Below are 27,487 nucleotides of genomic sequence, written 5' to 3' on the forward strand. Positions count from 1 at the left end.
GATGCTTGTTAAGTTAACACACTCATTCATCCCATTCAAATGTTACCAGTCACACTAGGACAGTATATTTACTTGGGGTATTGCGCGAGTAATTCGCTACGTTTATCTTCTGTACAGTTGAAAATCTTTAAATTTCGAAAGTTGTGAGTTCCGATACTTTTTGTTTTCTTTCTTCAGTGGTGTTCACATAGCAATAGAACGGACAGAAGTTCTAACTGAGACATCGACAGAGACAACTCGTAAGGCTTCACCCGTCGACTAGCATATCCGATGATATTAGGATGCAGTTTCTCGACTATCTCTCCCATTTAATATTGTTCTAGGCTCACCGTTACCACGCACTTGCGAAGGGACTGAATTCTGGGGTCGATTTACATTATTGTTACTATTATTGTTATTGTTATTACCCTGACTGTTACCGTTCTCCCTTCTTCCGTACGTCCTGTTAAAATTCCTCCGAGCGTTATCGCCCCTACCCGGGTTCGATTCCATGTTGGTACGGTCATAGGGACGATAACTCCGGCGATTGTTGAACATGGGCCGATTCCTGAATAGTCGCCGGCCATTACTGTTGTTTTCTGAGCCGTACCCACTAGGATAACGAGATCCAGCTTGGGTATAACTCAGGAAATTTGTCTGACAGCTTGCCGTTACCTTTGTTTTCGTTGGTTTTAAAATCTTGGCCTGTCGGGCGAAGTATCGTTTTGGCGGACCACCAACTTCCTTGCCGCACAAGGCAGCCAGACGTGAGGTGACTTCTCGCACCGTTTGGCACAAGTGGGACGCTATGGCCCGGGACTCATCGGGTGGAAGAGCGTTAACTATAATATCTACCAGTTCGGCCTGAGAGGGATGTTCAGCTATCTGATAATATAGTTCAATGATTTTCCAAGCATAGTCCAAGAGGGACCCATACTTGGAGCGATCATACCGGAGTGATTGTAAGTTTCTCTTTTGGAGCCGCTCGATGTGCTCATTACAATACTCTTCTTTGAAAAGAATCAAAAAATCACTGAACGTCCGGATTTGGTATTTAACAGAGGCAAACCATGCGCCCGAAGCGGCGATCAAACATTTTTCGACTATTTGTAGGCGTTCCCCATCAGTAAGTTTGTACATATCTAGATATTGCTGCAGCCTCCGCAGGAAAACTCGAGGTAACCCGTTAGCAATGTTCCCATCGAAAGTGGGAAAACCTTCAATATCCCGGAGGGAAACTTTAGAGCTCATACTATACGGGGCAGGAAAAGAATCTATTGGAATTAACGCGTTATCCTGAGCGGTTGGGGTTATCACCGGATTTGCCACCGACGGAGTGGTCACCGAACTGAACGCTCCCATATGACCAAGAGCGGTTTTATAATTAATGTTGGCCATGTGAGGTTCGAACTTAGGACCCACCACGGCAGTAACCGACGGTCCGGCACATCTCTCTCCCGTTCCTGGCAGCACGCTGTAAGATTGTATCATTCCAAAAGTAGAATGAGCATTTACGCTAGTGACTGTTGTAGTCACAACACTCGACTGCATCGGTACATCGAAATTACTCAACCATGATTTCGAGGTTGGCTGGTGCGGGGGACAATACATTGCTGTGTCCCGTGCATCAGGCAGCACTTGACTCTTTCCCGGTGGGACGTTACTTGTTTCTGGGAAAATTTTCCCTGGAGAATCGCTATCAGGAAAAGGATAGGAGATATCAGACTTGACGAGTTCCAATTTAGTAATATTCACCTTAAGACTGTCTACTTCGGTTTGAATTTGACCAATCCTTTGATCAACCGACTCTAGTTTGGTTTCTATTAATAGATTAGATATTACAACATTTAATTTACTTATTTCAGCCTCCTGCTCTTCAACCTTTTGTTCGATGTCACAAAATCTTTTGTTTGTGCTCTCAAACCTTACATCTATTTCATTTAATTTTTCATTTCTTTTGTCTCTGAGCTGTTCGGTAGAATGTTGGGCCTGGTATCTAACCTGGTCTAGTTCAGTAGACGTTTGCTCTTTCAATTTGCTAATTGAAGAAGCAAAGTCTGAACAGATCTGATCAAATTTATTGTTTAGTACCTCGAATCGAGCATCGGTCTCTCGTTTCGAGGTATCAAACTTTTCATTTATCTCACGCCTCAGATCTGCACTATTCTGTTTCAATTCATCAAATTTGTTGTTCATCATTTGCATCATTTGGCGAATTAATGCAGACGTGTCAGACCCTCCAAATGACATTCCTTCCTTCGGGTTTACCGTCTGATCCCGAGAATCACTGTGATCTCCATTCTTTTCATCATCATCGAGGTCAGATATCTCCGCTGGAGATATTTGGCCTCGGTCCTTTTCACAATCCTCACAGTATTTTATTATTTCGCCGGTTTGAACTTTTTCTGCATTTTCAGCAGTATCATCCAAATTGGTACAAGCAAAGTGGATCCATTTTAATCCACAACCGGTGCATCTTATTAATCTCCGCGGGGCGCGAGATCTTTTAGCTTTTTCATCTAACGTGCATTGAGTGCACGTGACTTCACATTCGTTCTGTGACACAACAACCTTTTTATTTGTTGCCATAGCTTTGACACACTATACAAACACAAGATATATATATATTGCAAATATACATATACAATACACATGTACTATGAAATACTTATTCAATATTAGAGACAAGTATTATTCATGAATTAAAGGACTCCCATTCTCTTTCCTTCCTTGAAACCCTTCTAGCGTTTAGTTCTAATTTAGAAAAAATTTTGACACTCCTTCTCTTTTTCCCCCTTAGAAAAGGAAACAAAAATGACAAAGTAGCCAACGACTCTAGTTGTTTCACTTGACTATAAAATTTCTCTTATTAATTTCAATGTTGTAATCAATTCAACATGCCTTCAACCTCACTCTGGCATTCTTAAAAAAAAAATCAGATCTACCGGTCGCCATTTAAACTGAGATCCGTTGCCATGGGAACAAACGTTGCCATGACAACCGTCCTTGTCTCGGTTCGCCAATCTAAAACTGATTGGCGTGATAACTTGTATTGTTCAATAAGCATTTTCAGATCCGTTACCACAGTAAACATGCGTTACCATGGCAACAGTCTTGCCACGTGTCGCCAATCTAAAACTGAAAAGGGAAATTAAATAAAAGAAAAAAAAGAAAGAAAAAGAAAGAAAGCTCTGCAACATTTGTGATGCATGGAATAAGTCGTGAGTGGGAACCCTTCACCCCTGGTGGGGATATTCATGAAGCAATAGGCTTATGTCTAATTATATTGGAATATAATTATCCATTTCTTAATTTCGAACATACTAGGTTCGATCGAAATGAGAAAACTTTTTATCGGACTTCTGAAAAAAAATAAAATCAAATAAATACATGACCGTGTTTATTACATATAGAATTCCCAGTCACGACCCCCTTTTCAGTTTTATTAAAAATAGAAGAAGAAGAAAAGACAAAATTTGGATAAAAGAGAAGAAAAATAGGGAAAGTAAGAGGATGAAAAAAAACACTGTTACTGGATAATTTTGAGAAATATGGTAAACGAAAGTGAATAATTATGGAATTGAGATCATTTCCAATAGCTAGTGAGTGAATGTTTGGTATTAAGGTGATCAAAGGTAGACACATGTTAACCCATACATCCCAGACCTAGATCCATTTAACCCCAACTACCGAATTATCCCAATCTAGCTCTGAGATAGATGAGAAAGTTTAATTTAACCGTTTATTCAATATTTCCAGAAGTTCTAGACTAATATCCAATATTTGAAAAACAAACGACGAAGTTGATGGCATGTTAGAATCGACCACAGAAAAAAAATCAGAGTAACCCATCTATTTGTTGAAGATTTTGACTTTCACAGTTCTCCCATGATGATCATTCGTTCAGACTATTTCCGTCCTTTTCGCTTACTTTATAGAGCCAACTTAAATTAAATTAGTATTGAAATTCAATGACTTTAATTGCCAACTACCATTAATTATAGTAAGTCACACATATATGTCAAAATAATTGGTGCACTTAATACTAAACCTATATTTCACTCACACACACACATTCATACAGGACAATGTATCCTTCAGGTTGTATTTAGTTGAATTAAACTAACCTAACTACATTTCTATAGACATTTATTACATTTCCATAAAAGAAAACTTAGTTTGACGTAACAGGAAAAATTTGATACATGAAAAAAGAATGTTTCATAAGCATGCACAGAAATCTGCTACTTTCAACAATATCAAATAACACATTTCTCTTTCTAGAGATATTAAAAGTTGGATTACATTAAAAAAAATCGACAAAAGACGAAAGACAAAAAATAAAGGAAAAAAAGAAAATTCAAAGGTCAACATATTTAAGATTCAGTGCAATGAATACATATCATTGTGAAAAAAGAAAGAAAAAATATAATTGGTTAATCATTCAAAAAAAAACACTTTAGTAGCATTTTATTGAGTCTGTCCCAAGAGGAGGAATTTCGACAATTTTATGAGTCTTTGTTCTCACGTCGATAATAACTCCTTTTTCAACTCTCTTACGCACTGTGATTGGTGTCCATGAGAGTATTTAATCGTTTGTCTTAACTACAGACAAATAAATTAGTTTCTTCATATTATATATATATATATATATATATATAAATTTCTCATTTCGTCACTTGACGCACTTGATATAAACTTTCAAAGTTTATCGAGATTTAAAATATCGAGTCCAGTCCCAAACATTGGGAACTTATTTCCATTATACGATATCTCAATGGACCCATCGTAGATCCTGTATTCACATTACTAAATTATTAACCAAACTAAGTTCAAATTAAGATCACTGAATTTATATTTCTAGTATAGCTCGTGGGGTCAGGAGATTTTAGTCACTGAGCTGACGAAAGCCAAATAGTTATGTTTCCAGTCGTAGGGGAAGGATTTGTTTCATAGTTTACTGATAGAAGGATTTGTTGGTGGGGCACACTGTTTCGTAGCTTACTGATTTCACTATGATCTCGCAAAATAAATTAGGATAAGGATTAGGGTTTTGTTTTCTTACGACCTGTTACTTGTTCCATGCAACATTTGACATAGTATTAAAAACTTGAATAGTTACAAACATTACTAACAAATCGATAAGGTGTCATTAATTATAAGTTACGCGGTAATACTTTACATCACAAATAATTGGTCAATGTCGGGTGTCAAAAATCCATGGCAACCTAAAACAACCATTGTAAATACCGAGCCCTTTACATACATATATTCATATTCCTCAATATAATCAATTTCACTCTAATATCAATCTCAGTAATTCGTCGACGTTTAAATTCTACATAACCCTTTTATATTCAACAAGTATTCACGCTGGCCTGGCTCAAAGACAAAACAAAAACCGTGACTATCAAAATTCTTTTTTTTTCATAAGGTTGCAACATTGTACTTTATATGTAAACCCGATAATCAATAATAATTCTCAATTTACTAAATTCCGCGTATAAAGGAATGGTTGATATTATTTAGTAAGTTGACACAGGAGGTGGAAATACAACAAATAGAGCAGGCACGTAACCCTTTAAACTATGTAAGTACATATATAGATGTATATACATAGAAAGAAAAAAATCAATGTTATTCGAAACTAGTGGGCCCAAACTACTAATACATACACCATATAACCAATCAATAGAAAGAAAACCAGAAATCAGTAATCAGCGGGTATAAGTTGTACGATCAATGAATAACAAGTAAGTTTCTAGGAATCTGAAAGCATAGTGTACATTCTCGTCAATTTCTCCCGTGGTGGGTTGAGTATCGTGAAAAACGGTGGTAAGTTGTTCTGAAATACCTCCACGAATTGTATCCCTCGATGTCTCAGTTAGTACATACGATCGAAATAAGTGATATGAATATTGTATGTTTTCATGAGTTTCAGAAAACGGGGAGGAGGTTAAAATTTTAAAAAAAACTTTAGAGAAGAAGTAGTATAGGTTAAAAGAGAGGAGACAGAACACTACAACTACGAAAGATAAGTGGTCGAATTTACATATGCAACATACTATAACCAAATATTTTCTTTTATGCCAGAAGGGGATGGTTTACTTAAATACGTAAACTCAAAAGTTATCTCCAAACACAACTAGTCCGTGCCCGCAAGGGAATTTTCAGAAAGACGAAAGCTTTAAGGAAATTCCCCTCCTCGCTGTATCCGGTTGAGTCCTTGGAGATCCCGGAATCCACCGGAAGGTTAGAGAAGGCGCTAATTTAGAATTTCAAAAAGAAAAAAATCATCCGACCTCTAAGAAACTATGAGAGTCCAGAATAGTAATGAAACTAGAGTAATAGATACGATATCCCTAATGAGAATTTGCCAAAATAAAAATAAATAAACTGAATTTTGGATCGGTGATTTCAATGACCAAACATCACCGATGGCTACCCTGCGGAGACATGCCAAAGTCTGGGACGTCGTTAATTTCCATCAACTAATTAAACTAAGAAGACAAATGAAAATACTTAAGAGGGTCATGGGTCGACGTCCGGGTACGCGACTGACATAAATATTAATTTAGTAGCAGTTGATTTAATCGGATAGTCCGAACTGAGCTGTCAGCTATATGAACACTGCACAATAAATAAATAAGGTAAGCAACGAAAAAAATCTTGAAGAGTCAATTAATGTTAAAGGTACAAATGACCAAACATGTACTTTTCAATGATCACAGGATATAGCAGTTAAAAACTAACTAACTAACTCTATGGCCTATGGAACCCGGAGGTTCAGTGCCGCGTTCACAAAAGATCTCCACTGACTTCTATCCTTAGCTAATTGGATCCAGTTTCTACTTTGTATTCCTATCTCTGCGAGATCCATCTTAATATTATCCTCCCATCTGCGCCTAGGTCTTCCTAATGGTCGTTTTCCTATGGGTCTACCAGTCAAGACTTTGACAGCGTTTCTACTTTCTTCCATTCTAGCTACATGACCTGCCCACCTAAGCCTCCTAGACTTGACGACCCTAACAATGTTGGGTAAACCGTATAAACTATGTAGTTCCTCGTTATGAAGCTTCCGCCATTCCCCATTCTCGTTCCTCTTGGGTCCGAATATTCTTCTCAGGATCCTGTTCTCAAATACTTTCAGTCTATGTTCTTCCCTCAGAGTAAGCGACCATGTTTCGCAACCATACAGAACAACAGGCATGATTATCGTTTTATATATTTTAAGCTTCAAATTCCTCGACAGAATTCGCGACGACAAGAGATTTTGAACCGAATAGTAACACGAATTCCCTGCTTTTAGTCGACATTTAATTTCTTCGTGAATATAATTTTCGTCTGTTAATATTGATCCTAAATATTTGAAAGTATCCACTTTATCAAAAGTATTATTTAATATTTTAACGCCTCCACAATTTGCCGTATTACGGTCCCGACGCACTTCCATGTATTTAGTTTTCTCTGCATTTACTTCTAAACCCATGTCCCTGCAAGCGTTTAATAATATCTCTGCATTTATTTCTACTGTTCTCCTATCATCCCCAGTCACATGGATATAGCAGTTAGTTTTCTTAATTATCATTTCTGTCAACCTTTAGAAGTAATTCCCACATGATGCTACCCTATCTGATGAAAGGCTTAAGAATCTGGGGCTGTTACTATGAGGTACTTAAATGCGAAGTAACACACAATTCCCAACTATACTTTACTATCCAAATAGCAAACTCAATTGGATCAATGTATTGGTGTAGAAGTCAAAACGCGAGAGATTTTTTTTAGTAAACATATTCATATTCTCACTATATAATATACACTAGGCCTATCCATTTAAATATAGGTGTCATATCATCTCATTCATATTTTATATCATTATTAATATATCATTACATTCATTCATTATTTACTCATTTTCGCGCTAAGTAATATTTTATAGACACCCTATTTCATACATTTTACACGCAGGCCATACACATATTGACATTACACACTAATAAATATATAATTATGACAATCTATCACGCTCAAACTACTACATGATAACATTCATCGAACCACTGACTCTTTGTTTCGAAGCACCCAAATCGTATTTACTTCGCAGTAAAAAAAATCATACGTGCGTATTCACTGAAAGTTAAATTGTCAACGATGATTTTATTTCTGATTTGCTGATAAAACTAAAACAACAATGGAGATTTTCTACAGCCACGGGAAAGAGAATTTAAAACTACATTTTGAAACAAATAGTAGCAGCATATGGACTTTACCTCTATTAAGAAAATAAGCGTTTTTGATTTCAGTGGATATTTCGATTGCTAATTGACCTAGCAAGCTGTATTTTTCAGAACAGTAAGATCTCATGCTATCTTATATGAATGTATACTCATCTGAACCGAAACCATGTCCACGGGATGTAATTTGAGAATAAATTGCCAAAATTAAACAATTTAGATCACTAAGTCATGCGACGTCGTAATGTCAACAAACAATTGACTACCGAAAACGGACACGGTGGCGCTGTAGTGGAGGCATAATTTACCGTGTACTGAAATATATACTTGTACTTATTAATCAGAAATCTAATATTTACTCTCGTTTATTTATGTATAGTTAGGAAAATGGTACTAAATTGACGCATATTTAATACACTGTCCTTATGGTAAAATCATGCACTCACTCAGAACTACTAACTACACACACCACTATAAATACTACACATAAATACTAACTAAGCAAGCACTATTTAATTACATGCATATTAAAGGCAAGCACCTTGAACCATATTACTCCTTGTCGGTATATAGAGTTGGCTCTATTGAACTTGATGGGGGGCAAAATGAGAAGGGTAACCCTAGGTCCAACTGACCTGACCAATTACTTGAAACAGGTTTACAAAATGATTACTAAAGATTGATGCCCTGGAGGCACCTTAACAAGGTTTATTGAGGGACCCTTCCCCTGAGAGGGGAAAAGGCCCTAAAACAAACAATAACTAACCCATCCCCCGCTAGAACTGGTTCAATTTGAAAATGAATAGGAGCCCCTTTTTGTTAGCTTAAGCTGCCATTATGATAATTAACATTGCAACTATGAAACCTACTGTGTACATGCAATTACTAAATAAATAAAAAAAATCACATTTACTGTATACACGGACAAAATACAGAAAACCAGGTCGTATTTCCCCTAATCCCTAACTGAATCTATGGTTTGAAAGAAGAGGAGGGTAAAATCACACTTCCACTATATTTGTTCTAAAATGATAACATCATGGCGTCATGTAAACAAATCCGGAATTTGATATTTCTCCTCAGTTTTGCAGTTCTTTCAAGTAAAGTATAGGTTTACAAGCTCCTATATAATCATATGGTGTTTATTATAAAATGTAATCTAGCATTTACCTTGTTTTTCACTCGAAAAGTCAGTATTTTTCAACAGAATTTCGATGATCAATTTCACGGGTTCTGCTTCCAAATGTGTCCTTGATTATTATGATAACATTGCGCCGAAAACGCCAGGGATTGGAGAATTCCACCAATCAGGGCGTTTTCTAACAGCCGCGGAAATTACAAAACGAATAGAATTTTGGTGAAATCTAGATATAACCGGATCTGAAAGTGACTATGGACTAGTGAGAGGGGGTGAGGGAAAAATTTAGGTACCTGGCCAAAATCTACATTGGTCTGAAATTAAGAAAATTTATATCCAATGGCGGAACTATATTTCGGTATGACGTCAGAATGGTAAACCTTGTAACTATTCAACTTGTATATGCGAAAATTGGATTTACAATTAATCGAAATATAAATAAATATATTATTCAGTGGGAATATGGTTACTAATGAAACCTTTCGATTCATTACATTTAATTTGAAGTAAGGAGAATAAATAAATTGTGTAATTAAACCGAAATCGAAGTAAAAAAAAAATACTAGGTACAGGGTGCGAAAGAAAAAGTTGCCATTACTTTCAACTGTAATGGTACATTACAGTCGGGCTCATTTGATTATCACAGAGCTCAGTCCGGGCTCGGGCCTAAACGCTAAGACATATTTCGGACTCGGGTCGGGTCTCACATTGTAAATAAACGGGCCGGGCCCGGGCTGAAAGTTCCGGCTCGTGCAGACCTCTGCTCTGCACCCGCACACATTTGTTCCTAGTCCAGAAAATCTCCTCCCCTCCGCATCGTCAATAATGGTAAATTTGTTCCTCGTATATTTGCTTATTATTGTAAGAGAAGTTCAAACCAGAACTCTAAAATTTGTTCGTTCTCTGGGGTAATGTGAGTAATGCAAATTAAGAAAGATATGCGTAATATACACATGTCAGAAAAACTTGATATCAATTTGAATAGACCTTGTACGTAATGTTTATTTTAGAAATAATAAACTTATGCAAATATATCGAGACATCTGAAATTTAATGTTAAATAGTGGAGAGTGAGCCAGAAGGGGCGTGCACTATTCAGTTAGTCAAAGAACTCGTAGCTTGAAAACTACTATTTAAACCAATATTGAATTAGACAAATTTGTAAAAAGTAAGATAACCATAGTTGGAAATAGTGTGTGTATTTTTTTAGGAGGAAACCCAGAAGTACATTCTCGATATAATAATAATAATAATAAGTGGTATATTTAGGGGGGCTTCCGGGCTTAGGCCCCCCTGAAATCTTACTTACTATAGTAAAGTATATGAAATATCTTGCAGAATTTTCACATTTTCAGGCAAAGCCCCCCAAAATTTAGCAAAGCCCCCCGAAACAAAATCGTAAATACGCCACTGATAATAATAATAATAATAATAATAATAATTCTCAGTTTAATCATAGGTTGATGGGCAAGAAGGAAATTTTAAAACTTTTCTTTCCCCTGGGAGAGGTGTTTTATAATTTGATAAGGTTTCTTCGTTACTGCATTTATCCTTGGTCGGGCCGCGTTGGCTCAGTGGTAGAGCGTTCACCTCTAATGCATGGCGTTCTTATTTCGATCTCAGCTCGCACCAAGTGAACTTTGTGGAGGACAAACACCATGTGTGGGGTTTTTTCGGGGTTCTCCCGTTTCCTCCCACTTTCTGCATTCCACCATTTCCTTCATTTCTCAACATCACTAGCTCCTTTAACCTACCAGGCATAACTGTGGGACGTAAAACTTATAGATTTTTCTATCCTTGGTCTTCCACTTCCTGGTTTTTCTTCTGCCTTTTCCTCTATCAACACGGTGTCCGATCTGAGTGTCGAATAAGATAGGTAAGCATGCTCTTTCTTCTCTTTCCTATTATCTTCATGATCTGTCGTCCTTTACTAGCTTCCTTTAGTACGTCTTCATTCCTTCCCTTATTATTATTATTATTATTATTATTATTATTCTTTCTACGAGTACATCTCACTTTTGTGTCAAGATTCGCCCATTCTAAGGTTTTAAACTTTCGCTCTTAATTATAAAAATTCATTATACATTATAAAAGTCTATACAAAGAAATGTATAGGTCTACATCTTATAAATAGTATACACACATTCTACCATTATAAAAATAGTATACATCTTACAAAAATAAATTATCAACGAAATACCTCACTACTGTCAAACAACATTTGTACTGTGTATATATTTATATTAATTATATAGACTGTCATGTCTTTTAATCACATGGCTACCTAGCTTGCTTCACGACGATGGGCAGACGCCAATAATTTGAGTATTCTAGCAGGGAATCGAACCTAGAACCAGGCGATCAAGAGTCGAACGCTCTAATCATTAGACTATGAAACCCCATTGAATGACTATAAGGTTAAAATTCAAATGATTCTACAAAATACAATTATCAATGAAATATTTCACTACATTTCTAACACTAACGACATTTATACTGTTGATACATTTATATTAATTACTTTATGAAAACGAAACTATATATCTGAAATTAAAACGATCTTACAAAAAGCATTTTTCCCAACAAAATACCTTACTATTGTCAAACAACATTTATACTCTGCGTACACATTTATATTAATTACATTATAGAAAAGAATAGAATGATTATATGCTTGAAGTTAGCTCATCCAAAAAGCAATTATCAATAAAATATCTTAATATTGTACACTGGTTACATGTACTGTACACTTTGTATATTACCAATACACTAATGTCTGAAAATTGAATAAAAATATTGTATGTATGAAATTATTATATTGACTCCACAAAACAAATTTTTGCCAAGTCTAATACCATTTTCAAAGACATTATTTTTAGTTTTATTACAAAGTAGAGCATTTATAGCATTTTATACGAGAACAATATAGAATTTCTTATTATGATAAAGTACATTTAACACAAATACGTTATTTAGATACAATATTTTCGTTCGTTCCAAATTTTTAATACAAACTACTGCTGCTGTTGTCTTTTACATTTACTGTCTTCGAGTTTATTTTTGTTTGTCGAATCTAACACTGAGGTTCACGACGGAGAGGAAGTGACTGTCCCAACCGAGAATCAACAATTCCAGGGAGTCTGACTGCTATTTCTATAGACAGCCGACAAAAGGGCAAAGCTGCGCAAAACAAGTTTTTGAAAAAAAGGAAGAAAAGAAAGAAAATTAGAAAGAAAGGATCAGAGGCGACATTGGTTTTTAGCCTGAAGCGCTCATAAATCACTACCACGTGTCGCGAAGACTAGTAGGGATAGAGGTTCCGAGGGCTCTCAATTCCTTCTAAAAGATCTATCCATATGCTATATACGGCATAGTTGCCAAACTTACTGAAGAATATATTACAATTAATCTACGCATGTAACGTAAATTGGAGACCGTGGTTGGATTTATATGGGTCTTGTGTATTTGTATTAAAAATTTCAAGTCATTACCTGCAATACTTTGTTAGAAATTACCATATTAAATTTTACATGTTATCAAATTGAGAGTTAGAAACCTAAGCAAAGAGGTAGCAGATCCCCTTAATGTGATTCTGCAGTCACACGAAACGACTTATACTTTCTTCCTATTTCGACATTCCTTTGCATTTTGTGCGTTATTACCAAGTTTCAATCAAAATTCTTGGAAACAGTTGAACCTAATTTAAAAAAAAAAACTTCATTAAATTGTTCTTCTGGTAACCTTTACTTCCAAATTTCCTTCTTTGTTTAACGAGAATTCTGTTTTCTTTCTACTAATTTTTAGCCTTCTATCTTCAAAATGACTTCTTCCTATTCACTTCCCTTTCAACAGTAAGACTTGCAAATCTAAAATTGAGACAAGTTTGTTTATTTGGTTGGTTGGATTTGAGTTTAAAGCTCGTTTCAGCATCAAGGCTATATGAAATGAAATGAAATCTTTGTTTTACGTCCCACGGTTATGCCGGTGAGGCTAAAGGAGACGACGATGATGAAAATGAAGTAAATAGAAATTCATATCACTGGCTGAGGATAATCCTAGGCAGTGCTTTTATTGACGCAATGAAAGGTGCCGGTAATCATCATAAAAATGTAGTTCTCATTCTGATTGGTTGCGAGGATAAATTTTAAACAAGTGGGAGGAATTATGGATACTGTCATTTACTGATCGTATTTCGTATTTCAATGTTTATAATATATTCTTGTTTCCATCTTCAAATTAATTCAATTTTTTTTAAAAAAATATATAGGTTTGGTAAATACAAAATAAAGAAGGTACTGACGTTCCGCATTGTACAAGCGAGCGGATTTTTGACATTTTCATTGTCTTACCTTTCATCAATTGCGTATTGCATTATTTACCTTAATCTTTTCCCCCACTCAATACCTCATCCAGTCATGACATATAAATGATAAGATTTCTTTCCGCCATTTTAGGGTAAATAGGGATCCCTCTTTTCCCTAATTCTCATTACACTTAAAACGGCGGACAATAAATGCACGCGGAAATGCGAAAACACAGAAAAAGAAATCCCTGCTATGTAAAGAAAATATAATTTTTATATTATTGATATTGGTATCACATTGTCCTCCCTAGTGAATATATTTTCCTTTGATTATTTTAATTTTATGGAAAATTTAACCTTTATCACGTAAATTTAAAAAAGTGATGAACCAGATAGGATTTTTTAAAATGTTAGCTGGTTTGTTGATTGAAGTTACCATACTACTTTTGCACCGATTCTATATGAGACGGAAATGCAAGATCTACCAGCTGCGAATCCAACAAACACCAGTAATTCTTTACCTTCCAAATAATAATAATAATAATAATAATATATTATTATTATTATTATTATTATTATTATTATTATTATTAGTAGTAGTAGTAGTAGTAGTAGTAGTAGTAGTAGTATTGATGTGAATTACTATGAATTTATTGTTGGAGTGACTTTGTACCCTTTCCCTTGGGTGATATCAACCATGAGCAGTAAATCTCATTGAGAAGCGTAAAGGAAATAATATGCGATATTTCCTGAAAACCGGGTATTTTTTAAGAAACGTTGTCGTTAAAATGCTTTCATAAAACTGGATGAATTGATTCTTTTCTCTGGGCTACGGGATTCAGTATTAGAGCTTTGTTCTGTAATGCGTAGTGTCCAGTTCAAAAAAAAAAAAAAAAAAAAAGTTAACGAAGCCTAATGGGCATAATTTTCGGACGTTAAACTGAAATATTTCATTCCATTTTTCTTTTTATATTACTTAAATAAAGAAAAACGAAATTGGGGGAAATTAACTCTCTTTCTACTCGTTAATTTTTCTCTTATTTCAATCGCAACCCAATAATTATGTGAGTACTAGGTTAAGTATAAGTATCCTTGAAATGAAGTCAACGTGATGTCGGATTTTTATGAGGTGAAGATGAGCAAGTATGATGTCAGACTGAGATATCAATTGTCGACTTAAGGACGAGTGAGCATTATGTGAATTTTCGAAGTGATGCTGTGAATGTGAGGTCCAGTAAGCATGAGAACAGATTGGCATGTAAATGTGAGGTTGAGTGAGGGTGATGCCGAAAGGAAGATGTGAGAGTGAAGTTGAGTCAGTGTGAATCCGATTGATGGCATGAGTTTAAGGATGAGTGAAGTTAAGTCAAAGTGGGAACATTTGACCATAGCTACTGAATTTAAAGAGGCTTGGGTGTTGGGTGAACTTCAGAGCCGCATTTTGATGAGGTTAGACTAAATCCTTTTATAATGGACCATTCATGTTAATAAGCATTAAATCATTAAGCTGCCTTTTTCCATTTATGGCCTCAAACTGTTCCTTGTTATTACCCCGTAAAATTATATATATATATATATATATATATATATATATATATATATATATATATATAAACTACTGGGAGGTAAAATTAGAAATAGAAATGTTAAATAGAAGATATCCACTATACTCGCATTTCTACTTAGCCTGCTGTTCGGGAAGTTTCGAGCCCTGAATAGAGAAGTTACCAACTTCTACTATTTTATATAATAATACATAGGTATAGATCGCGGGAAGAAGTAGTACTCTATTATTCTTCACTGATTTTTATAAAAACATTCATTCAGGATGAATTTAAAGCCCCAGAAACATAATCCATAGTCCATCAAAATCAAATATTTTACAAAAGTTCTCGTGGAACATGTTTAAGTATAAGATATCCTGTTATTCGTTATTAACTTTATCTTCATGCAATGGAAATCATTAAACAACCTTAAAGGAAATAGTAACGCCTATATGTGCCATATTTCTTCAAAGTGAAATTGTATTTTTTTTTAAATGAAAATTATCGTGAAACATATTTTAATTTTAATTTGGGAGTTTACTTTTATATTTTTGAGAGACTTTAACCTCAAATAGTGGGATGACTGATAAGCATTAAAGAAAATATGCGGCATGCTGTATCAGAACAGAATCCTTTGTCATTTGTCATAATTAGAAAATTTGGTGAGAATTATTAGAAAGTTTTATCATATAATTTAAATGAGGAAGCTTCCAAATTTGAGGGGAGATTACCTACTTTGGATTTTATCCACTTGTCTTTGCAATAAACTGATCGGAATTATGTTGACGCCCTAAAATACGTGATACAGTATTTTATCAAAATCGAATAATTTTTACATATTTTATTCTGGAGTGGAATTGACTTTACTGATTTTAAAATTCTTATGACTGGAGAATGTAGACCCTAAAATGGGGTTGTTACGGAAAATTGAAGAAAGATACGAAATTTCGTAACACTTGGATAAGGTTTACGGGGTTAAACGGCCACACACACATGTGGATTGAGTTGGAAGTTTTAAAAGTTTACTTAAAATAAAACTATATATAGTCTATTCGTGCGGAACATACCAGATGCGGGATACTTTCCCATCTTCTTTGTCAAAATCTCAGAACAACATAAGAAAAAAATAAATAAAATCTTTGAGTTTAGCGTCGCACAATTATGCTCGTTAGGCTAAGGGAGGAGATGATTGGAGCAAGTGAATGATAATAGAAAAATTCGTGGAGTGAAAAGTGGGACAAAACGAGAGTACCCTGAGAAAACCCACGGACACGATCTTATCCACCACAAACTTACTTGGCCGGGGATCGAAACAATGAGGACCCCACGCACCAGAGGAAGCGCTCTACCACTGAGCCACCGTGCCACACAACAACAACATAAGAAAATTAGAAGTTACTAGGAAACATTTTAAGAAGCAATGCCTTTCAAAGGTAAAAATCACTGCCCGATGATCATCTTTTAATACCTCCATGAGCAGAATAGACTGATATGTCCTTCTCCTATATCATCTTTTTAAAACCATATATGTTATCCGGATATTATCCTTTATCGTTCATCCGTATATTATTCGCTATCCGAATGTTCTACTACCCGGATATTATCCGTTATCTGAATTTTATCCATCATCCGGATAAATCCATTATCCGGTTATTATCCGCCATCCGGATATTATCCGTCATCCTGATATATCCGTCATCCGGATATATCTATTATCCGTCATCCGAATATTATCCGTTATCCGGATATTATTCGCCATCTATTATCCGTCATCCGTATCCGGATATTATCCGCCATCCGGATCTTATCCGTTATTCGGATATTATCCGGTATCCGCTATCCGGATATTATCCGTTATCCGTCATCCGTTTTGTTATCAGTCATCCGGATATGGCCATCCCTAGTACGCGTCGCTATAGCGTCGATCGACATTTACCGGCAAGTAGGCCACTAGGTGTTGACGACGTTTACGGCATGGGGTTTCTATGCGAAATTCAAAATTCATGTTTTAATTTGAATTTTTCAATCGTTACTTTTTATTTTACAGGTTTTTTCAATATAATACAACTTTTAGAGCAATCTTTAAGCTTTCTAATGGTGTTTGTACCACGTATCTGGTGCACATATTAACCATTTTATGACATTTTAATAATCACTTTAACTGAAAAATGCTCTTTTTTGAATTTTTAAACACCCTGTATGGGACACTTTCAGAAGGAGAGAGGTAATATTTGGGATTTTTTCATCTCCCACTGCAATAAAGCTGTGCATCTTTTTTTTTTTTTTTTTTTTTTTTAAATACAAAAATCTGAGATGGTGAAGTCGGATGACATGTTGATTTGACATGGAATGTGCCTTTACTCACTTTTACAGTTTTTCCAGTAACTCTCTAAGAACAGGGACAAAAACACAGAAACATTGAAGACAGTAAAAAGCACAAACACTATTCGCACGTTCTTCCCTTGCCTGAAGTAAAACAATAAAATATGCAGAAGATACAATTTTTGGTGTTACATCTTCTGTGTGTTGTCAAATCTGTAAAACCAAACCAAACAAAGAGCAATATTAATACATAAAACGCTCAGCATCTTAGCTATTCATGACATAACTATTGCATGTTCCATATAACTCAAGTATATCCACAAATCATCATTTGTCATATTTTACCGAAATACCTCACGACTTTTCCGAAAACCTGATATTTTAAATGTTAATACGCAAAATTCATTGATCTCATCACTTATTCACTTACTCTCTTATGATCATCAAAACCTTCAGGGTACTTCCCGTAGATATAGAAAGGTGAAGTGTACTATCCAGGCTTGGTGTAGCATGCAAGTAATCAAATAAAAAGCAACAGGATGATATTTCCCTCCGCCAAGTCCCCTTCGCTGGAGTGTGTTAATTATTCAACAAGAAGATGTGAAATCCAATCAGAAAATTCATAAAATATAAAAATGTAGCCAAGTCTCGACTTTGCAATAATAATAATAATAATAATAATAATAATAATAATAATAATAATAATAATAATAATAATAATAATAATAATAATAATGGAATAACAGATTTACAATATCAATTACGTAAGCAATACCTTCCAATAAAGAAAAAATAATAAATGCCACGCCGGGATTCGAACTCGGGTCACTGTAATGGCAATTCTCTGCTCTCTCACTTTGCAATCAATTCCTCAGACAAAGATTAGAAAATAAACTTGTAGTTATGTTAGATAATCATAGCACACACTATTTATACACGTGTTGATATAATTCAAAGAATGTGAAAATAATTTCTATCGTGTTTTCTTCTTTGGAATCTAGAAGGTAAAGAAGAATTGTAGGGATGGGCATGAGCGACTTTGAGCGAGTTTTCCCTCAAACTCTACTCGAATTTGACTTGAGTTTCGATTCGAGTTCAGTCAAAACGAGGAAAATCGAGCCAAATGCTGTGTGTAGTTTCAAGTACTTTCTTCAAGTATCCTACATAAGCAATATAATTATTATCAATGATGCTACTACTATTACTACTACTTCTACTTTATTATTATTATTACACCATGTATAAATTTGAAAGATAGGTATATCTGAATACTAAACACTAGTTGACTGCTGACCTCGGTAGTCGTGAAGTCTAGAAGGCAAGGACATCGTTCACGAGATTCTGGGTTTGAGTTCCGGAGAAGCAAGCATCCTGACTCAAACCAAAAATCGTTACAAATTAGAGGGCTTCGGCCAAAGTTGTTCAAAACTGCTTGACCCGGGTTAGGGTTCTCAACGGCTCGAACGGATCGGCTCACAGCTCATTCCCTATCGAGCCGAGCCAGTAGCTCACCCACCCAAACCGGCTTGAGCCGAATCAAACCGAGCTGACGGCTTATCCCAATCAAACTGGCTCGAGCCGATGGCTCACCTGATCCGAGTAGATGCCTCATCTCAACTGAGTCGACTCGAGCTGAGTCGGTTAACATCACTCTCAAATCTTCGACCGTGCAGGTCTTAGCCTTGGTGGTAAGAAATACAGTATATACTTATGTTAGTGCTTACGACATATGAGGCTGTCTCGTTATAAAAATCCATTGTCGTCTTGTTAATCGAGACGAGACGAGATGCGAGCAATGTCCCATCTCATGAGCAGAACTAAAAATATTCCACATTACTGCTTACATTTCTCATAGTTTTCGTTTTCCACTCTAATCAGGTAATAATTTCAAAACGAGCTAAACGAGCGAGCCATTTGAACTCGACTCAAGAAAATTACCTATCACTCGAATTCACTTCGAGTTTCAAGTTCAGTCGAGTTCTAGCTCGACTCGTGCCCATACCTAAAGAATTGTAATGTAAATCGGGACCATCGCTGAAAACTGACGTAGCCTTAACTTGAAGAACGTTTCGTGATATGTTCCTGATTAAGGAACGTCTATATAAGTTTTTTTTTTTTTGGGGTTTAAAGAAAGAAATCTCGAGTAAGTTATTGTGATACTCATATAAGCAACGTCTCCTTATAGAGGGATAAATTGTTGAGTCCTTTTAATTTGACCAACAGAGTGCTCCTTTAACCGTGTATATTCGACGTTAACCGTTTAGGATAAGATAAAATGTGTTCGCCATATAATTTTATAATAAAATTACGCGCATCTATTTATTTTATTTCATAGTTCTCTCATATTCAGTTTCTAATATTTGGCGACAGTTGCCATCGAAATTCATACAATTATAAGCATAATAATAATAATAATATAATATAATATAATAATAATATCAATTACGTAAACAATACCTTCCAATAAAGAAAAATAAATGACACGCTCGGATTCGAACCCGGGTCACTGAAATGGCAGTTCTCTGCTTTCACACTTTGCCATCAATTCCTTATATAAAGATAAGAAAGTAAACTAGTAGTTATGTTACATAAACATAGCACACACTATTTCTACACGTGTTGATGCAATTGAAAGAATGCAAAAATAATGCCTGCCGGCTTTTCTTCTTTAGAAATTAGAAGTTACGGTGAGGGAGAATTGCAGTAATGTAAATCGGGACCAGTTAAAAACAATGAGGTAGCCTCATCTTGAAGAACGTTTCGTGATACTTTCCTCTTTGACGAAGATCTATATCACTTGTTTTTGAGTTAAAGAAGGTAACCTCCAGTAAGTCATTGTGGCACTCATAAGGAACGTCTTCTTATACGAGTATTTTGTGTATAGTCTTACATGCAATGCTTTTAACTAGCTAATAGTTTAGATGGAAGATGAAGTGACGCGGTAGGTAAGTGGTTAGCGCATTGAACTTCTATTCGGAGGACCCGGGTTCAAATCCCGGTCATGTTCTAACTTTTTCAAATGTTTCAGTTTCAATACATACTCAGTGTGACAAACAAGATCTTCTCTCCTCCAAAAAGGAAAAGATGTTGGAATGATGAGAATTGGAGAAGGTCTCTTAATGAAGGCAATCATTTACTAACTTATTTGCAGCAGTTATTCTGTATTTGATATTTTCAGCTACTTTCAAGCATTTTCTGATTCATGCGTGGTCAGTATTTTTATTTCTCTAAACATACAGTATATAAAGAAATAATACATTACACACACAGCAATATTAAGGTAAATATATGGTGTTCTTTGGAAAACACGATCCGAACCATAGAGATTTATCTTAGGATGGAGAACTATTCGTTAGTCACCTACTTTACAATTTTACCTGGATAAACACCTGGATCAGTGCTACCAACTGCTGTCAGTATGAGAAAAGTTACGTGTAAGTTGGGTTGCACCTGTCTAGGCGTTCTCACAACAGCAAATGACCTGGACCCCAAGTAATGGAAGTAGAGCACTTAATGGGGAGATACTTTTGTGGTTGGGTGTACACAGTTTGTTTTGTTAGAAGCGTTACCTTAGTTCATCCCTGTGTTGTATTGCTGAGGACATTTTATTCGCACCAACTTAGCAGATCATAACACATTATATATATTCATATATAGCCCTTTTTTAAAATAAAGAAATAAAGAAAAAAGAGGTAAATAAAACCTGTCTGTTCTTTCGTAATTTTTAAAATTATATGTGCCTATATTTATATACTGAAGCTTTTGTCTTTCTTTCAGAGGTGCTTTCTCGGTGGTTCGGCGATGTGTACAAAAATCAACAGGTTTGGAGTTTGCTGCGAAGATAATTAATACTAAGAAATTATCAGCCAGAGGTAAATATTGTTAAAGATATACCTTCTGTTTTCCGGATCACTTAAAGGTAATGCAGAGTTTGTATTGACCTTAAGGTCAAGAAAAGTCAAGAGTCAGGTCTGAGAAACCCTTCAAAATGTGCCAAGAGTCTGGAAATTGCTTTATCTCCCAAAAGAGTTAGGGATTTTTTAAAAATCGTTTCTGCAGTAGAAAACTGGCTTGCACAGTTTTTGTTACTGTTATTACCTTTTGTAGTATTTTTTTTTTTGTATTCACAGTTTTAATGCAAATAAGTGATTCAGCTCGTCGCTAGCTCATTACTTCCAAGAGTTTTCGCTAGACTGGATATAGGTCTGGATAGCGTTTTTTAAAAATGTACTTTAAAAATACATAAACATACTCTATTTACTCAGAAAACAGTAGGAAATGTAATCATATTTTACTAAAGTATTAGGAAGTTATTATTACTAAAGCGATGTTAATAAACATTAGAGTTGCCACGCAAGACACGAACACCTCAAAGGATCAGGGCAGATTGAAGATGATACGAAAAGGGCTGAAACAAGAAAATTATATTTAGAAAGAAAGAAATTTGAGAAGTGCTGAAAGGTGTTAAAACTTTGTTAAAGGTGCTGAGAGGTGTCATAAGTTTGAACGAAAGCAACAAATTAAATCAGAAATCCAAATACTGCAAAAGAAAAAGATAAATTCGGTTTGTTGGTTGTAGCTAGTCAGAGATAGGCCAAATTATGTCCGTATTTAGAATATCGAAATATTAAAGATATCGTTAGTGTATAATTATTGTTTGGTACTAGTGCTTCATTGTATTACGAATACAAGAAGTTTTAGTCGTAGTTAAAATTATACTGTGAGGAGAGCTTCAGATGACTGTGGGAATGGTGGAGGGCGATTTTTTTCTAAACCTAACCTTAAATAGTAGTGTTTTGGTCTTGCACATCAAGGAGAATTTACTCAGTCATGAAAATTCAGTGAAAGTCAAGTCAAGGAAGTGAATATCATAATTTAAATATGAACCATGTAATATTTTCTGGCAGTCGCATATCTGGGTTACGATTGATTAGTGATTTTTGTGTATAAAATTGTGATGCTTAAGGCCTTCGGGAAAAATTTTGTTTTTCAATATGCGTTTACTCACAATCAGAGATAGTACTTTTTATAAAATGCAATATGGTTCGGTTATTTTGCAAGGAAATTTCTAGACTTAAATTAAATTTATATAGCAATATATAAAGATAGCAATTTAGAATATAGTGAAATATAAATAGTATTTTCTTTCAGCGTATAATATGCAATTGTAATTTTATGTATCCGCATTCTAAGCAAGTACTTTTCATTTCGGAGTCTACTGAGCAAAAATAATTTTTATGTTCACCCAGTATTGCGAAACAGTTGGTGATAACGAGAATTAAACGCAATGGACTTCGATTCAGAAAGTCTTAAATAATGGTTTTGTGTGAATAGGACTTCAAATCCTACCTCTAACTAAAATCGAGTTCACTGGCTGTAGTTAGGGTTACCCACTAGGCGATACGATACGAGATGTGAGGCTGTCTAATCTTAAAAAGATACATTTATCTCGCCTCGAAGAATTCTGTCTCTGGTAAAAAATATTACAAGGTAAAACTCGTAATAACAAAATTAATGAGCACTTCAACTTTCTCGCTTCCAGCTGTACGATACTGTAGGACTACTTCTGATTTATGAAATCTGATTCAAATTTTTAAATATTTTCGAAACTGTTTGAAGAAAACTCACCACATCAGTAAATCACCCTTAATAGATTTGCTTTATTGTATATTGTCAAATGGTTTATGTGATATTGTCGTTTAGTAATTATATGTTTAATTAAGAAATGTGAACATAATCATCGCTGTGGATGCGTATTTCGTCCAAAAATAGCTCAGTCTTAATTGAACTTCCTGTGCCCCATTTTCCCATTGATTCTTTAATTGATTGATGATTGCTACGTCCACTTTCAGCACCGTAAGACGGTGCATTTTTATAGACAAATGGTTTATGGCTCATTGTAAGATCAATATTGAAATATTTATTAGCGACATATGGGGGAAATAAGTAAAACCAGTTTTGAGAAAATCAGTCGAAGAAAACTAATTTCTGTCAACAAACTAACAAATGTATAATTTTGTGATGAAAATGATTATGCTGTAAAATAGGGTAGATATTGTCATTAGTAATAGATAAGTCATAGGAACAGTAAGGTAAAGCATTGTTAGCTTATTAACTTCCGAAAACAAATAATGAGTTATCTCTTTTGTTTAGATTCCAATAAGACAACCAGATCTTGAACACCTTCAATGACGTTTAAAGAATCATCTTTGCTTTGGTGAGGCGAGGAAAGCATCTTTAACTGTGCCTTTAAAATATCAAAATGTGTGTGTTTGAATACATTTAGTTTAAAATTGGGGATATGTAAACAGATTTTCCATTAGTGTTATTAATCAGCAACTGTTAAATATCCTACAGCACAAAGAAAATATAGTCCTCATATTTTCTGATCATGGTGTTCAAGACGAAGTCATAGGCTTCAAAATATTTTTCACGGTAATATTCAATCGATGCTGAAGATGATCAATGTCGCAAGTTGCCGTATGAAGCGTTTTAGGGATTCTTCTCTGCCGTAATGTAGGACTCAAATCTTCGTCGTTCTCCAAAACTTTATCTTAAACTTCAAGGAAGTCGTTAAATTTGGACTGGAAGGAATGCTTCGTTACTTCTGCTTGTCTATTCATCACTTCAGCTTCAGCACTGATATTACTTTCCTGTTAGTTTTTGGAAGAATGTTCTGCCAAGGAAAATGTAAAAATACAGGGCGAGTTAAAAGTCCTTGGATGGACACCTACATAAGTTTGAAAATCGACGGGAAAAGTAAAAAGTGATAATGGGAACAGAGGTTTGATGAAAGGCCGCAACTTTTGGAGAGTATGTCATTCATGGCCGCCATTTTGAAATCCGCCATTTTGGATTCAAGTCAGTTTTTTTAAGTGGGAAGGGGGTGTATAACACATCAAATAACACTAGCTTGAGCTCAGAAGTTTAGTAGTTTAATTTGTTTTTTTTTTCTATCTTGTACAGTTTAGAAGTTATTAATGTTCAAAGCTGGGAAATTACCTTGATACTGACCCAGTTCTCTCTTTGCTCCAAATGATCTAATATGGGTCTGACACGTGAACAGAAGATCGAAATCATCCTTATATCAGGGGAACACAGCTACCGAACAATAGCAGCAGTAGAATAGAGGCTGGATAGATGGCCGAGTCAGCAAAAAATTATCTTGTTTTCCTAGAAATCGATATCATTTCCTGGAATTGGGAGGCAAGTTTCGACAAGCCTTTAGTTGCTATGTTCATAGCGTTTTACGGCTACCACAGAAGCGCGTGGGAAAATTTTGGTTTATTTGAATCCCCGTCACCCCCTACTCTTCTTTAGTTGCTATGTTCATAGCCTTTTACGGTTACCACAGAAGCCCGTGGGAAAATGTTGGTTTGCTGTTGCTATGCTCATAGTCTTGGACGCCTACCAGATGTAAAAAACAAGATAAAACATGCCTTTTCGTGTTCTTGTCGTTTATTGGCTAATAATTTGAATCCCCAAACCCCCCACCCTCCTGCGAAGAGCGTAAGCGGAACGTATGTGCTTGTGTAGATCATTCTGTTAGCAGCTGTTGCAAAGGAAGAAACGTCAAAAATTTTAAAGATGTCATCGTCAATGAGTTTATTAGATAAGCTTAATAAGCCATCAATGGTACCCTTTACAAAAATGAGAGATTTGGAGATTGGAGTACCATTTCGTATTGTAAACTGTGAGATAATTACAACGGTATATGGCAGGAAGGCATGTGTGACATTTGAAGGAGGCGAAAAAGTGATTTTACCTGGACGTTGTACTGAAAAATTGGAAGCAGATAATGGTGCATTATTAACGTATTTACAAAGTGGGAATGTCTGTTTAATATATAAAGGAATGAAGATTAATGTATCTGGACGTAACATGCACGATCTTGAATTTACTGAACTGGTTTACTCATCGTAAGTGTATGGTAGCATGTACAAACAAGATGAAACATGAATATTCCTCTTCGTCCCTCCTCTTCATGCATACACAGTCATCTGTATGCATAGTGTCGTTATTCTGTGCTGACCAGCGACTGGAGTAACATGTCTTTGAGTGCTTGTGCGTCAACTATGGATACCAAGAAAGAGTACTTGTTAAATGTTGAATATGGACTTAATTCAATGAAAACCAAATTAATTTCTATCGGACTGGATAGTGATACATTTGAACCAGTGATTCGTGTTGGCAAAGGAATTGTGTTTGGAGTGGAGTTAAATTTGGCAGAGTGGGAGAAACTTGTACATTTAACCCCATTTGTTACGGACTATTTAAATTCTCAAGTGGAAATTACATTTATAAAATCTCTTGGTCGAAAAAACGAACTGGTGGTGCGAAAACTAATGGGTGAAAAATTAGTGATGTTAGAGAAGAAGAAAACACTTCATGCTCCTCGAAACACTGTGTACTTAACTTCAAGTGATTGGCTTTATTTCTTGGAAATATTACCGTGTATTGAACATGCTGTGAAAAACAGTAAAGTTTGTAGTGTTGTGCTACGTGAATATTTTGACTTGTGTACATATACTATTCGTAATCATGTACAATCGCAGTGTCTTACATGCAGAGGACTTGCCGGAATCCATACCTGTGTAGATGAACAGAGTATTATTAATGGTATGAACATCAGTTTTCCAAGTGTCTCTCTTGATAAGAACAGTGATGTGAACATTGATGGTGAACGATTAAAATTAGAAGTGAAAGTATTTTGCAAACAAAAACTCATAGATTCAATTATGGCTGATTTATTTGATAGTGTATCGACACAGCCATGGTGTGGGAAAACCGATACTCAACCTTCGGAGGGTATCAATGAAGTGAACGTCTCTTCATAAAGAAGAAAATTGATTTGTTTTTTTCATGTATACTAAACAACGTAATATCAAATGTAATAAAAATATATATAGTGAAAAGTGAAATGTTTTATTTGTGTTCGTTTCATACACCTCAATATGATAGGATTTTAAAGTTTTTTATAAGAAAAAAAATCCTAACATATTTTTTCCTCGTATATTATAAGTGATACGTATAATAATAATAATAATAATCATAATGAATTCAAATTCTTGAAATGAATGTTAAAATAAAAATTAGTATTTGAAATTATTATTATTATTATTATTATACAACTTTGTCTTAAGTATGATAGGACTTTTTTATTTTTTTAAAAGAAGGAACTAAAATAATTAATATTAAAATTTTAAAAACAAAAGTCCTATCATAATAATAATAATAATAATATTGAATTCACATACTTGATTTAATTTACGAAAGAATAAGTGATTAAGTATTTGAATTCATTATTATTATGTAGTTATATGATTACCTCATTGAATTACAAATCAGTTTTAGAATCTTTTTTTTTAAATCACTATGAAATTCTTTAATTCAATGACTTAAAAATATGTTTTATGATGTGTATTTAATTACATAACTGATCATAAAACATATTTATTTATTAGGAAACGGAGAAAATAAGAAATAAAACATTTGTTTTCAAAGAGAAAAAATAATACAAAGTGTTTATTGCTGATGAAACTATTTACACAATTAAAACGACGGTAAGTATAGTACATTTTAAAAGAACGTTAGATTTTGTTTTTATTGTTCATGTGATGATAACTTCACAACTGCCATATACTGTTCACTGATGATACTACTGCTGTTGATGATGGTGATGAAACGTAGATAGAAGTCAATCTGTACAATGAAGATGATGTCCATACACACGATGACGATCTTTTACTCTCTGAAATGAAAAAAATTGAAAAACAAACTTAAAATTTATTTTATCTATAATCATGAACAAATAAAACAACAAATAATAATACATACAAACACATTATAATAAAGAAGAAGAAGAAGAAGAAATGGCTACCTGCATTAATATGAAAAGAAAGTAATCAAAACAAACGAAGAAGAAGAATGAAGACATGATTACCTGTAAAAGTAAATACAGCAAGCG

General features: G+C 34.8%; 1 protein-coding gene across 24 annotated transcripts in view; it reads left to right on the top strand.

The window, feature by feature from the left end:
• The window catches only part of CaMKII (Calcium/calmodulin-dependent protein kinase II), a 1,422,941-nt gene that overhangs the window by 130,955 nt on the left and 1,264,499 nt on the right, over positions 1–27,487 (top strand). For all 24 annotated transcript variants that reach the window (XM_081726364.1, XM_081726368.1, XM_081726431.1 and 21 more), the window contains exon 2: positions 21,298–21,392. In XM_081726364.1, the coding sequence (XP_081582490.1) occupies positions 21,298–21,392 (95 nt within the window). The remainder of the gene's footprint in view (positions 1–21,297; positions 21,393–27,487) is intronic.

Source organism: Thermobia domestica, chromosome 1 (assembly GCF_964235325.1).
Source record: "Thermobia domestica chromosome 1, izTheDome1.hap1.1, whole genome shotgun sequence".
Lineage (NCBI taxonomy): Eukaryota > Metazoa > Arthropoda > Insecta > Zygentoma > Lepismatidae > Thermobia > Thermobia domestica.